We start from the raw sequence: 12918 nt of genomic DNA, 5'->3' as shown, positions 1-12918 counted from the left end.
GATATCGGCCGAAGTAGTGCCTATGGCTGCATGAACAATGGTGCAAGAACTTGTGAAAGGAAATCCACCCTTGGAACGGATGTACACTCACCAGACCATAAATAATAATGCGCATGGGTTATACTACATCGCACATCTGGGGGTGCAGCGGTATGCTGGCAGCTACAGGGTCATCCATCCATCAGGGTGGGTGCCTGGTGGTCCTGGGGAAGAAACAGCTCAGCCACAGGAGCCAGAAAGGTGCTTATAGTGTAGTATTTTATTATAGCAATGATAGCAATCCCAATGCCAATCCCTCCACTGGCTTCCGATTGCGCAACGGATCAAATTCAAAATCCTAACACTGACGTACAAAGCCGTCCACCACACTACCCCGAACTACATCACTGACCTAATATCCAAGTAGCGCCCAACACGCCCAACACTCCTCACAAGACCTCCTTCTCTCTAGTTCCCTGGTCTCCTCCTCCCATGCCCGCCTCCAGGACTTCTCCAGGGTGCCACCCATCCTCTGGAACTCCCTGCCCCAACCCATCAGATTATCACCTACTCTCCTCTCCTTTAGGCGCACCCTGAAAACCCATCTCTTCAGGGAAGCCTACCCCACCCCCTGCTAACTTGCCGACCTCCTCCACTCTTCCTACCACTCCATCCCCCACAGCTATCTCCTCCTGTGCCACCATCCCCTCCCTCCTAGATTGTAAGCTCCAAAGAGCAGGGCCCTCGATCCCCTCATGTTTTGCATTGTATTGGTATTGTTCTGTCACATGTTCTGTCCCCCTTTGTAATGTACAGCGCTGAGCAAACTATTGGCGCTTTATAAATACTGTATGAAAATAATAATAATAATAGCAAGTAACATAAAAGTATCCACGTGGAGTAATAAAAATCAATAAAATAGAGTACCAGGATGGCCGCTGCTCCTGTGCAGCGGCGGCTAGACATCAGCAATAGGGCTCCATCCAACGCGTTTCGTGTAATAACACGTCCTCAGGGGCACCACCTCATTTGCAATTCTGGGACTGATACCTATACCCTGAGTGCTAGCTGCTATACTTTTACTCATATTGATATATATATATATATTTTTTAATATTGTATAATTGCATTTAGCGCTCGCTCTATTATCTTTTTTAATACGTTAAACTTACCTTGCTCTTCTTTTTTTTTTATGTCAGATTGGAGGCATGTAACAAGACCAGCAGAGGGAGACTGTGAACCCTCCGCACATAGTACTTCTTTATTGTCATACCCTCCCCAGGATGTGGCAGAACAACTTACCCTCATAGATGTGGTAAGTAGTTGGGTACAAGCTTATATATTATGTAAATTTGGTGGGACCGTCCTGATTCCTGATGAGTGGGGCTGGGTTCTAAGTTATAGTCCTAACCTGGCTGGATTCGAAGATGTGTATATTTTTTATGCCTTCCCCCATGCAGGCCATTACTGAAGCATATGTAGTCAGAATGAGGCTTTGAGAGGTCAGCAGCGCTGAGTGGCAACAAAGGATGAAACAAAAAGTAATTACAAGGACTTTATTTTTAAAAAAATGATAATTGTTTCAGATACAGGGAGCTTTAGCAAAATAAATGTAATTCAGGTTGAGTTTACATCTACTTTATAGGTGTTTTCAGAAAAAAATGAAAATCTAGGTTTGTGGCAAATACAGATGATTAAAGTGCCTGCTATTTTTGTAGATTTTACCTGCTGGTGAAATCTGGTATTGCAACCAGACCATAAAATAAAGAACCATTGTATGTCAGAGGTGGTCTTTTGTTTGTCAAGCGAAAGATGGGGAAGACTCTTCTGTTAGGCCCCTTTTACACAGATGGCGGTCTCCATCACCCTCTGATGAGTGATTCACTGTGGATTGTTTTTCTGAGGGTGGTAGAGCAGTGACTTCCACACATTCAGGAGGCGATCCTGCTACCTCTTGAACACATATTTTTTATTTTTATTTCTTGGCTGTTTTATTTCAGCCCCAAGGGGGATTTTGTATATAGATGTTACACTGCAACTACAAGCCAAACATTAGGCTTTGGGTTACGGCATGATCTCATTGAGAGCAATGGGCAAATTTGAAAATTTCAACTGCCTGTTAAACTCATCATGGTAAGTTACATTTTTCACAAAGGAAAGCATCACGCGCCTGGCATGTGTACCACCCCACCTGGCTGCCATGGCTGGTGCGTGGTTAGGTTTTTACCAAAGATTTGCCACCCATTGGAAAGGAGTCTTAAAGTAGAAAGGGACCTTCTCTGTTAGCACATAAAGTAGCCACAATCAGTTGGGACATCTACATTTTTCCTGCAATGGTCAAAGTGATGACTTTATTGGAGTGCTATGGCCACACCGCTGTTCAATTAGGGGTGGGTTAGTGACCAAGTGTCATGGTCAGGGGTCAGGCTCAGAGACAAGTAGCTATAGCAGTAGAGAGACTCCCACCAACCAGCAGGATAGGTATACAAGCAGGTAACCCTGGCAGACGACATGGGCTCACCCAAGGTGCAGAGTTTAAGCACTAACCAATGCTCACTAGAACTCCTGATGGTGGAGATGGGTTTTGTTGCATCTTAGTACCAGGTCATGGTCCTCAGGATTGCCCCACCAGGAGGTGAGCAAGCTGGGTCCAGTAGCAGATATGGCAGGTAGGGATCAAGCAGAAGCATAGCCAGTAAACAAGTCGATAACAAGTGGCTGCAGGTTGGGATTAACCATGTCCCGTCTGGCTGCTGTATATAAACGGCTGGACGGTGGCAGTGCAGGGGCAGGTTGCCGTTCATAAACGACGCCCGCCATTTTGGATTGTGCGCACTCCCTGGGAGCATGTGGCACCGTGATCCGGTGCCCACTGTGTCAGGAGGATCGCTGTACGGGACCTCTGTGTGAGGTCCCGATCATGTGATCACTGATTGGCCAATCAGTGATCACATGACTAGTAGTAAACAAGATGTCACATCTGACATCATTGCTTACTACGTGTGAAATCTGTGAATGATCACAGAGGACACATGGTACAGGGCTATTCACAACAGCCTTGTACCATGTGACAAGCTGTGACCAATCACAGCTCACACAGTATTTCTCAGTGGCTGCAACAATGCAGCCAGAGAGAAGGAGAAATGATTGCTTTTACAGCCTTTATGGGTGTAAAAGCAATCAGTGTTAAAAAAAAAAAAATCTTCATCACCCCCCACAAGTAGTACAGTGTCACTATGGTGATGCTGTACTGCTAGGGTGACAGTATTTAAAAAAATATATATAAAAAAATAAAATAAAAATGAAATTTTTTTTTTTTAAATTATAATTTTTGGTTATAAACTAATTTGGGTAATTTTTTGTACTAAAAAGATAACTGAATAAATGTTGGCCAAGCTTTATGAAGAAAGATTATTTATTTACAAAATTTTATAAGAAAAACACTTTTTTTCAAAATTTTTGGACTTTTTCATTTATATAGCAAAAAAAAAAAATCCCAGTGGTAAATAAATACCACCAAAATAAAGTTTTATCTGTCTCAAAAAAAGGCTAAAAAATTCATATGGGTACAGTGCTGCATGGCCGCGCAATTGTCATTCAAAGTGTGATAGCGCTGAAAGTTGAAAATTGGCCTGGACAGGAAGGGGGTAAAAGTGTCCGGACTGGAAGTGGTTAAGCAGAAGCGTAGTTGAGGAACAAGCCAAAGGTCAATAATGACTGGTAGTGAAGATACGGATGGCAGCAGGCATGACAAGAGCAGGATATTGGCTGGAGAGAGCACAATAATCCGGCAAATAGAAAGTGCAAAGGCATGGCTTAAACAGGAAATTCATGGAAGGAACAAAGGGTTCAAGGTTCAAGACCAACAAGGTTCAAGTCAAAATCATTAATTGTCCAGGGAGCTGTCCAGCATTCCAGGTGTCTCAGCAAGAAGAGACACCTCCAGTCACAGAAGAGGTTGCAGGCTTAGACCCAGGTCCTGACACCAAGCTGTATCGGTAACTTCCATCATCCAGGGGCGGACTGACCATTTGGAAACTTGGGCACTGCCCGAGGGCCCGGGGTCAGTAGAGGGCCCCATGAGATGCCCCTGGTACCTTTTTCATAGGCTTTTTTGAGTTTGGGCAAGGACACAGGGGCCCCATGATCCCCTATTGCCCGGGGCCCCCATGAGTTGTCAGTCCACCCCTGCCATTATCCCTAAAGAAAGTCACTCCATAAATGCCAAAACTCAAATTACTTGCTAGGAGACAGCGACAAGCAACAGCAATGGAATCGACTCCATAGAATAATCTCAGTTGAATTTTAGTGATTCTATCAAACAGAGAAAGTTGAGGTCATCCAGGGTCTATGGCAGGAATGTGTAAATCACAGAATTGGCTGAACAGAACTCCAGGTCTTGGAAGGTAAACCATATGTGTATTACAGCTACACAACATGACCCTGTAATTTTCATGAATATAACTAGGCCAGGTATAAATCACGACAAGAGGAAGAGAAGATTGTGTAACTGTGATTGCTTGGATCGGGGTATAATTTATCTGGGCACGTTAAACACATAGACATGCTGCGTCCTGCCAAGTGAATGTGGTAACACTGGGATCACAGACTCTGGAGTACTATGATAGTGACTTCCAGCCCAAACAGTGACCTGGGACTGAGCAGGGACAGTAAGGACACGCCTGTATGCGGCACAGCACAACGGTTTGTTGACACAAATAACATATTACAAAATGCTCACTGTGAATTGGACTGGAGCTAAAATGCAAAACAGACAAAAAAAGGCAGCGTACTTTAACCCTTAAAGGAGAACCCATGGGAAAAATAATAATATTAATAAAAAAAATATTCATATCTATACCCAAGAACAAAAATGTCATATATTGCAGCTTATCAGACTATAGATGAGGTGGCTGCCTTAGATTTCTTTTTTCAGACTCCTTTTCCTGCCAGTAACACTTCCTAGGGTGACAACTATACAGTATCTTGGCCTTTGGAGGACAGGCAGGCTGTTCTCCCAGCACAACCAGAAAACTGACCATAGTGAGATAGATGTGCTCTCATGCCTAGTGTGGACAGTTTGAAATAGAAAAGCAGGGGGACTGGAAGAATCACCAGGTATTTCACACAAAGGAAGAAATACAACTAGAATAGGATACTTTGTAACCTCCCTAGCGGTCTGATTATGTCAGTATTTCTGTGCTCAAAGCGGTACATTTTTTTGCATGGAAATATGTATTTTTTTTATTGTAGGCTGTAATTTTTAGGAATAACTCACTGAAATCTGTCCGAACAAGAGTCTAGTAAACATCCCGGGTATGTTAAAATTTGAAACACGAAAATATAAATTATAATATAATAAATAATCATAAAAAATATTAATAATATAATAAATTTAATTCAATAATATAATCAAACCAAAAACACTGAAATGTGAAATATAGCGCCAAGTTCGCACATCACTGAGAATCGTTTTCGCAGAATCGTTTTCAGTGTCTGATGAGGAATTTCCCCACGAATCATTATCACTCAATTCTGCAAGTGGTTCTGATTTACTATCGCTGTTCTCTAGCCGGTCTAAAACTGCTTTTGACTTAAAGGGACACTTTTTGGACGCCATGGACGTTTCTCAGTTTCCTGGCAGAAAGAAGAGTAAAAATGCAGGCAGGGCGCCGGACAAAGCACTCGGGACAAAATGTATGTGAAATGGTTTGATACAGGAATGTTATACTGTGTGATTTTAGTGTATTTAGTGAATGTCACTTTTTCACATTTTTAAATTTCCCGCCATTCCATCCCCCGTACGTCCCGACGTTGCAGGGAACAGAACCCAGAAGACAGATGCCGGCATAAGCCGGATTACATTGCTGGGGACACTGCAGGGGGGACATCGCGGGAGCGTAGGACAAGGTAAGAGAAGAAGAGATCCCGGAGCAGCACCGCATGGTATTCCCGAGTGTAGCTCGGGGTTACCGCTTGTGGTGCTGAAACTTTACCCCGAGCTACACTCGGGAATACTGCCAGGGGGGTTAACACAAGTACATGGTACAGCAAGCCTATATCACGAATATGAAATGTTGGGTGACATTCTTTAACCTTTTTTACCACTTGTTTGGAAACTGTTTCCATTTTTCTTTGTTCTTGTATTGCTAAATAAAAGAGCTGGGGAGGTACTTGGGTGCCAGAGGACCTTGTCCTGGCACTGCCAACATGTTTCAGGTGCTGGGAGCTGGAGGTATGTAAGCAGGCGTACAGGATGGAGAGACCTCAGTGTGTTGATGTGCTATCCTCCTCCCTGCGCTGTATGTGCATATCGTATATGTAGCTGTTCTTTCTGTTCTGCTTTACAAAAGTATCATTTTTAATCTAGTTGATTGGTACAAGCATTGAAAAATAATTATTTTTATAAAAACTCTTTTCACCAAAGTCAAGTTTTATTAGATACATTTAGTAGTTCACACAGCTAAAACAAATGACCCCTCATTACTCCTGTCCTGATTTACTAAATTGTGAGGTGCAGTGAAGTCAACATCCAATCAAGTGCAGGGTAGATAAAAACAAAATGAAGCTTTTCTTGTCTGTGATTGGATGCTGACATGGGTTAATTTTTCTGTACTTCATCTAAGTTAAGTAAATTATGCCCTCTATTTAGATTCCCTGTCTGGATGTAGAGAATCCAAAATGCAGTATACGCATAGCAATCGCAGGTGTGGTTGAGGAGCAGTAAAACTCAATGGCTGAGCTGTGTTTTTAATGAACCCCCCAACAGCTCCCCCTGTAGCTGCAGAGGCAGTGGTAGGAGATATACACATGCCATGGCCACAATGCTTTGCTTCTCATTCACAGCAGGAATTATACCCCCCTGTTGCTTTTGGTGGGCATAGTGAGCAAGTGAAGGGGCCAATCTGCAACCACATGCAATGCATTTAGGGGGTTAGAACAATGGTGAGGAGGTGATACAATGCCTCCTCGCCGCCTGTCAAATGTTCCCTGAGCAAAAAGCAAAGCACCTGTAAACGAGCCCTTAAAGCACGGGTGTCAAATTGTGGTCCTCCAGCTGTTGCAGAACTACAAATCCCATGAGACTTTGCAAGGCTGACAATTATAATCATGACTCCCAAAGGCAAAGGCATGATGGGTCTTGTAGTTCCTTGACAGTTGGAGAGCTGCAGTTTGACATGTGTGCCTTAAAGTGTTCCTAAACCCAGGACCCTGCATTCACTATATCTGGTCTCCCCGGACCCTGCATTCACTATATCTGGTCTCCCCGGACCCTGCATTCACTATATCTGGTCTCCCCGGACCCTGCATTCACTATATCTGGTCTCCCCGGACCCTGCATTCACTATATCTGGTCTCCCAGGACCCTGCATTCACTATATCTGGTCTCCCCGGACCCTGCATTCACTATATCTGGTCTCCCTGGACCCTGCATTCACTATATCTGGTCTCCCTGGACCCTGCATTCACTATATCTGGTCTCCCCGGACCCTGCATTCACTATATCCGGTCTCCCCGGACCCTGCATTCACTATATCCGGTCTCCCCGGACCCTGCATTCACTATATCCGGTCTCCCCGGACCCTGCATTCACTATATCTGGTCTCCCCGGACCCTGCATTCACTATATCAGGTCTCCCCAGGACCCTGCGTTCACTATATCCGGTCTCCCCTGACCCTGCATTCACTATATCTGGTCTCCCCAGGACCCTGCGTTCACTATATCCGGTCTCCCCTGACCCTGCATTCACTATATCTGGTCTCCCCGGACCCTGCATTCACCATATCCGGTCTCCCCGAACCCTGCATTCACTATATCTGGTCTCCCCGGACCCTGCATTCACTATATCTGGTCTCCCCGGACCCTGCATTCACTATATCTGGTCTCCCCGGACCCTGCATTCACTATATCTGGTCTCCCCAGGACCCTGCATTCACTATATCTGGTCTCCCACAGTACACACAACATGGAAATGTGATTGTTTTAGTAAATATACACTGCCAAATACCTTTACTCATCAGCAGTATATAGCAGTCTTGTGATTTCTATCAGTGTCCAGCAGAGCACTGGTTAAAGCTTGTAGGAGGAGTTTTCATTCTCCCCTGATTGTCCTATGAGACTGCATGACCCCTGGCCCTCTGTCTAGACAGCGCTGATTGGCCCTGTGCTGATCACATGCATTCTCCCAAAGTAAAAAAAAAAACTCTATAGCAATACACACTCAACTGAGCATGTGCAAAGTGACTCTGTAGAGCTCTGTACTATCAGCAGATGGATTGGGGACAGTAGAAGAAGGGGAGGATCAGAGAAGACAGGATCACACATCCTTTTTACATAATGTGGAGGATTAACCCCTTAGGCTCCACAGTGAGTATAACAAGCATCCTTTACTGCATCTACAGATTGATTTTACTGTTGTGGGTTTAGTTACAATTTAAGAAAACTGCATGTAGTAAAGCATGATGCCAAACGTACCAAAAAATAGATTTTAGGTTTGCTTGCACTTTAAGACCTCATAGTTCTAATACAATCTGATTGTACAAATACATAAGTACAATTTCCTCTAGATGTAGTACAAGAGCCTGTTTGATTGGATAATGGGAATTGTATGGATTGTGTAGATTTGTCCTTGTATTGCATGGTTTTGTTAAGTCCAGGGGCGGACTGACAACTCATGGGGCCCCCGGGCAATAGGGGATCATGGGGCCCCTGTGTCCTTGCCCAAAATCAAAAAAGCCTATGAAAAAGGTACCAGGGGCATCTCATGGGGCCCCCCACTGTCTCCGGGCCCTTGGGCAATGTCCGAGTTTCCAAATGGTCAGTCCGCCCCTAGTTAAGTCTAAAGAAGACTGAATACACTTGATATGGCATTGCGTGAAATATTCTGCCCTAATATTGTCTAGTCATTTCCCTGAAGGATTAGCGTGTTTTGATGCACTTTCTCCTGTTTTGCCAGAGCTCAGGGCGTTGAGACAAAACAATTAAACCCTCTTGCTCCACGTTCTCCACCCTCGTCTACAATTAGGCTTCTTCCCAACCTCCCATGTTGCAGTTGCCACACAAGCGGTGATGTAACCAGGAAACACATCCCCGGTGAATACTGTACACCAACATGCATGGTTATAGACAGCATCAGGGGCAGCTATAGAATAGCAAGAGAATATGGGACAAATGAATATATTTACTGGGGATATTGGAGGAAGTGAGAGCAGGAGGCCAGTGAATGCAGGATAATCCAGGACAGCCTTCCTCAACCTATAAACCCCAGAGAAACCCAGTAAACATTACCAATGTGGATCGTTTTTTATTACCACTCTTTTCTACATGTTAAGTAATTTACAGTAATAATACAATGATAAGATATAGAAATATAATATATTAACCAGAAAAGAAATGCAGACAGACTCCCTTGCGATGGTGGTCATTAAGGTGTCTCCTAACATTGGTGGACGGTAAAGGGTCTCCTTATATTGTGGTCAGTAAAGGGTCTCCTTATATTGTGGTCAGTAAAGGGTCTCCTTATATTGTGGTCAGTAAAGGGTCTCTTTATATTGATGGTCCGTAAAGGGCCTTGCTACACTGGTGGTCAGTAAAGAGTCTCCTTACAGTGGTGGCCATTAAAGGGTCTCCTAATTTTGGTGGTCGGTAAAGGGTCTTACATTAGTGGTCAGTAAATGGTCTCCTTAATTTGGTGGCCAGTAAAGGGATCCCTTCAATTGGTGGTCAGTAAAAGGCCTTCCTACACTGGTGGTCAGTAAAGGGTCTCCTTACAGTGGTGGCCATTAAAGGGTCTCCTAATTATGGTGATCGGTAAACAGTCTTCTTACATTGGTGGTCAGTAAACGGTCTCCTTAAATTGGTGACCAATAAAGGTATCCCTTCAATTGGTGGTCAGTAAAGGGTCACCATAAATTGGTGGTCAGTAAAGGTCATCTTAAATGCAGACAGACTCCCTTGCAATGGTGGTCATTAAGGGGTCTCCTAACATTGGTGGACGGTAAAGGGTCTCCTTATATTGTGGTCAGTAAAGGGTCTCCTTATATTGTGTTCAGTAAAGAGTCTCCTTAAATTGTGGTCAGTAAAGGGTCTCTTTATATTGGTGGTCAGTAAAGGGCCTTCCTACACTGGTGGTCAATAAAGGGTCTCCTTACAGTGGTGTTCATTAAGGGGTCTCCTAACATTGGTGGACGGTAAAAGGTCTCCTTATATTGTGGTCAGTAAAGGGTCTCTTTATATCGATGGTCCGTAAAGGGCCTTGCTACACTGGTGGTCAGTAAAGAGTCTCCTTACAGTGGTGGCCATTAAAGGGTCTCCTAATTTTGGTGGTCGGTAAAGGGTCTTCTTACATTAGTGGTCAGTAAATGGTCTCCTTAATTTGGTGGCCAGTAAAGGGATCCTTTCAATTGGTGGTCAGTAAAAGGCCTTCCTACACTGGTGGTCAGTAAAGGGTCTCCTTACAGTGGTGGCCATTAAAGGGTCTCCTAATTATGGTGATCGGTAAACAGTCTTCTTACATTGGTGATCAGTAAACGGTCTCCTTAAATTGGTGACCAATAAAGGTATCCCTTCAATTGGTGGTCAGTAAAGGGTCACCATAAATTGGTGGTCAGTAAAGGTCACCTTAAATGCAGACAGACTCCCTTGCAATGGTGGTCATTAAGGGGTCTCCTAACATTGGTGGACGGTAAAGGGTCTCCTTATATTGTGGTCAGTAAAGGGTCTCCTTATATTGTGGTCAGTAAAGGGTCTCCTTATATTGTGGTCAGTAAAGAGTCTTCTTAAATTGTGGTCAGTAAAGGGTCTCTTTATATTGGTGGTCAGTAAAGGGCCTTCCTACACTGGTGATCAGTAAAGGGTCTCCTTACAGTGGTGGTCATTAAGGGGTCTCCTAACATTGGTGGACGGTAAAGGGTCTCCTTATATTGTGGTCAGTAAAGGGTCTCTTTATATTGAAGGTCCGTAAAGGGCCTTCCTACACTGGTGGTCAGTAAAGGGTCTCCTTACAGTGGTGGCCATTAAAGGGTCTCCTAATTATGGTGATCGGTAAACAGTCTTCTTACATTGGTGATCAGTAAACGGTCTCCTTAAATTGGTGACCAATAAAGGTATCCCTTCAATTGGTGGTCAGTATAGGGTCACCATAAATTGGTGGTCAGTAAAGGTCACCTTAAATGCAGACAGACTCCCTTGCAATGGTGGTCATTAAGGGGTCTCCTAACATTGGTGGACGGTAAAGGGTCTCCTTATATTGTGGTCAGTAAAGGGTCTCCTTATATTGTGGTCAGTAAAGAGTCTCCTTAAATTGTGGTCAGTAAAGGGCCTTCCTACACTGGTGATCAGTAAAGGGCCTCCTTAAAGTGGTGGCCGTTAAAGAGTCTCCTAATTTTGGTGGTCAGTAAAGGCTCTTCTTACATTGGTGGTCAGTAAATGGTCTCCTTAATTTGGTGGCCAGTAAAGGGATCCCTTCAATTGGTGGTCAGTAAAGGGCCTTCCTACACTGGTGGTCAGTAAAGGGTCTCCTAATTTTGGTGGTCAGTAAAGGCTCTTCTTACATTGGTGGTCAGTAAATGGTCTCCTTAAATTGGTGGCTAATAAAAGGATCCCTTCAATTGGTGGTCAGTAAAGGGTCATCATAAATTGGTGGCCAGTAAAGGGTCTCACTACATTGGTGGAGAGTTAAGGGCCCCTTTTACATTGATGGCCAATTAAGGGCCCCTTTTATATTGATGGTCAGTGGGAGAGATGTTCCATTACATTGGTGCTCAGTGAAGGGTCCCGACCTTTCTGGTCAATGGAGAAGGACCTCCTTACATAGTCAGCGAGAGGAATAATGCCCCCTACACTGAAGGTCAGTTGAAAGACTGCACCTTTTCATCAGGGGGTTTTAGTGGGAAGAATTCTGTGAGCTAAAACAATCACTGGTGTCATGGCTCTGCTAAGTGGTGTTAACTCAATAACTATGCAGGCACCATCAGATGGGAGGTCAATCAGCCACTGCTCAAGAAACCCCTAGCGAGCTCTGAAGGAACTTTAGTGTTACACAGCACCCTAGTTGAGAATGGCTGATTTAGGTGAACAAATGGAATACACTCAGTTGCTGATTCACTGTACCATGGGCCCCCGGATGTGGCCAATGCATAGACCTCCCACCAGTTTAGTGGAAACACGAGTAAATGTCTATATACACAGGCATCTGTGCTTTGCTTTTGACATGCTTTGTGAAGCACACCATCTGGTAATCTGCTCTTCTGGAGCTCCTTGTTCCTGGACAGGCCTTGGAGTACCAAATTCCCAACTCTGCCTCAGAGGCCCCCATCCTAATGTTATAAGCACCCCATCATTCAAAGATAAATTGATTGTAGTCATGGTATAAACTTATCACTGATTGAGCTGCCATTTTATTGTATTCATATATCTTTCTCCTGTCCTTTGGTAGGATCTCTTTCAAAGACTGCAGTCCTGCCATTGTCTGGGAAGCATCTGGTCGCAACGTGACAAAAAGGAGAACAAGCACGTGGCCCCCAGTGTTAGAGCTACAGTCGCTCAGTTTAATGCAGTGACAGCGTGTGTGACAGCATCTGTTCTGAGCGATATTCAGCTGAAACCCCAAGTGAGGGCAAGAGTGCTGGAGAAATGGATTTCAATAGCCCAGGTGTGTAGTGTGCCTCTCCAACCACATGTTGATGGAGATAAGAGGGGCTATGTGACATGGAGTCTTTCCCTCCCACCAAAGGGTGACACCACCCAGGAGGAACTTTGTGACATGGAGTCTTTCCCTCCCACCACAGGGTGACACCACCCAGGAGGAGCTTTGTGACATGGAGTCTGTCCCTCCTACCCAGGGTGACACCACCCAGGAGGAGCTTTGTGACATAGAGTCTGTCCCTCCCACCAAAGAGTGACACAGGCAGGGGAAGCTGTGTGACATGGAGTCTGTC

At 44.5% G+C, this 12918-nt stretch overlaps 1 protein-coding gene across 1 annotated transcript in view; it reads left to right on the top strand.

The window, feature by feature from the left end:
* RGL3 (ral guanine nucleotide dissociation stimulator like 3) overlaps nt 1-12918 on the top strand; it is a 98227-nt gene that overhangs the window by 43447 nt on the left and 41862 nt on the right. Inside the window, exons 6-7 of the mRNA XM_089688837.1 lie at nt 1179-1294; nt 12417-12632. Coding sequence (XP_089544963.1) covers nt 1179-1294; nt 12417-12632 — 332 coding nt within the window. The remainder of the gene's footprint in view (nt 1-1178; nt 1295-12416; nt 12633-12918) is intronic.

This window comes from Staurois parvus, unplaced genomic scaffold, assembly GCF_062004578.1.
Source record: "Staurois parvus isolate SC_StPar_1 unplaced genomic scaffold, SC_StPar_1.0 ptg000456l, whole genome shotgun sequence".
NCBI lineage: Eukaryota > Metazoa > Chordata > Amphibia > Anura > Ranidae > Staurois > Staurois parvus.
Note: the sequence above shows the minus strand (reverse complement) of the source record. Positions and strands in the feature narration are given on the sequence as shown.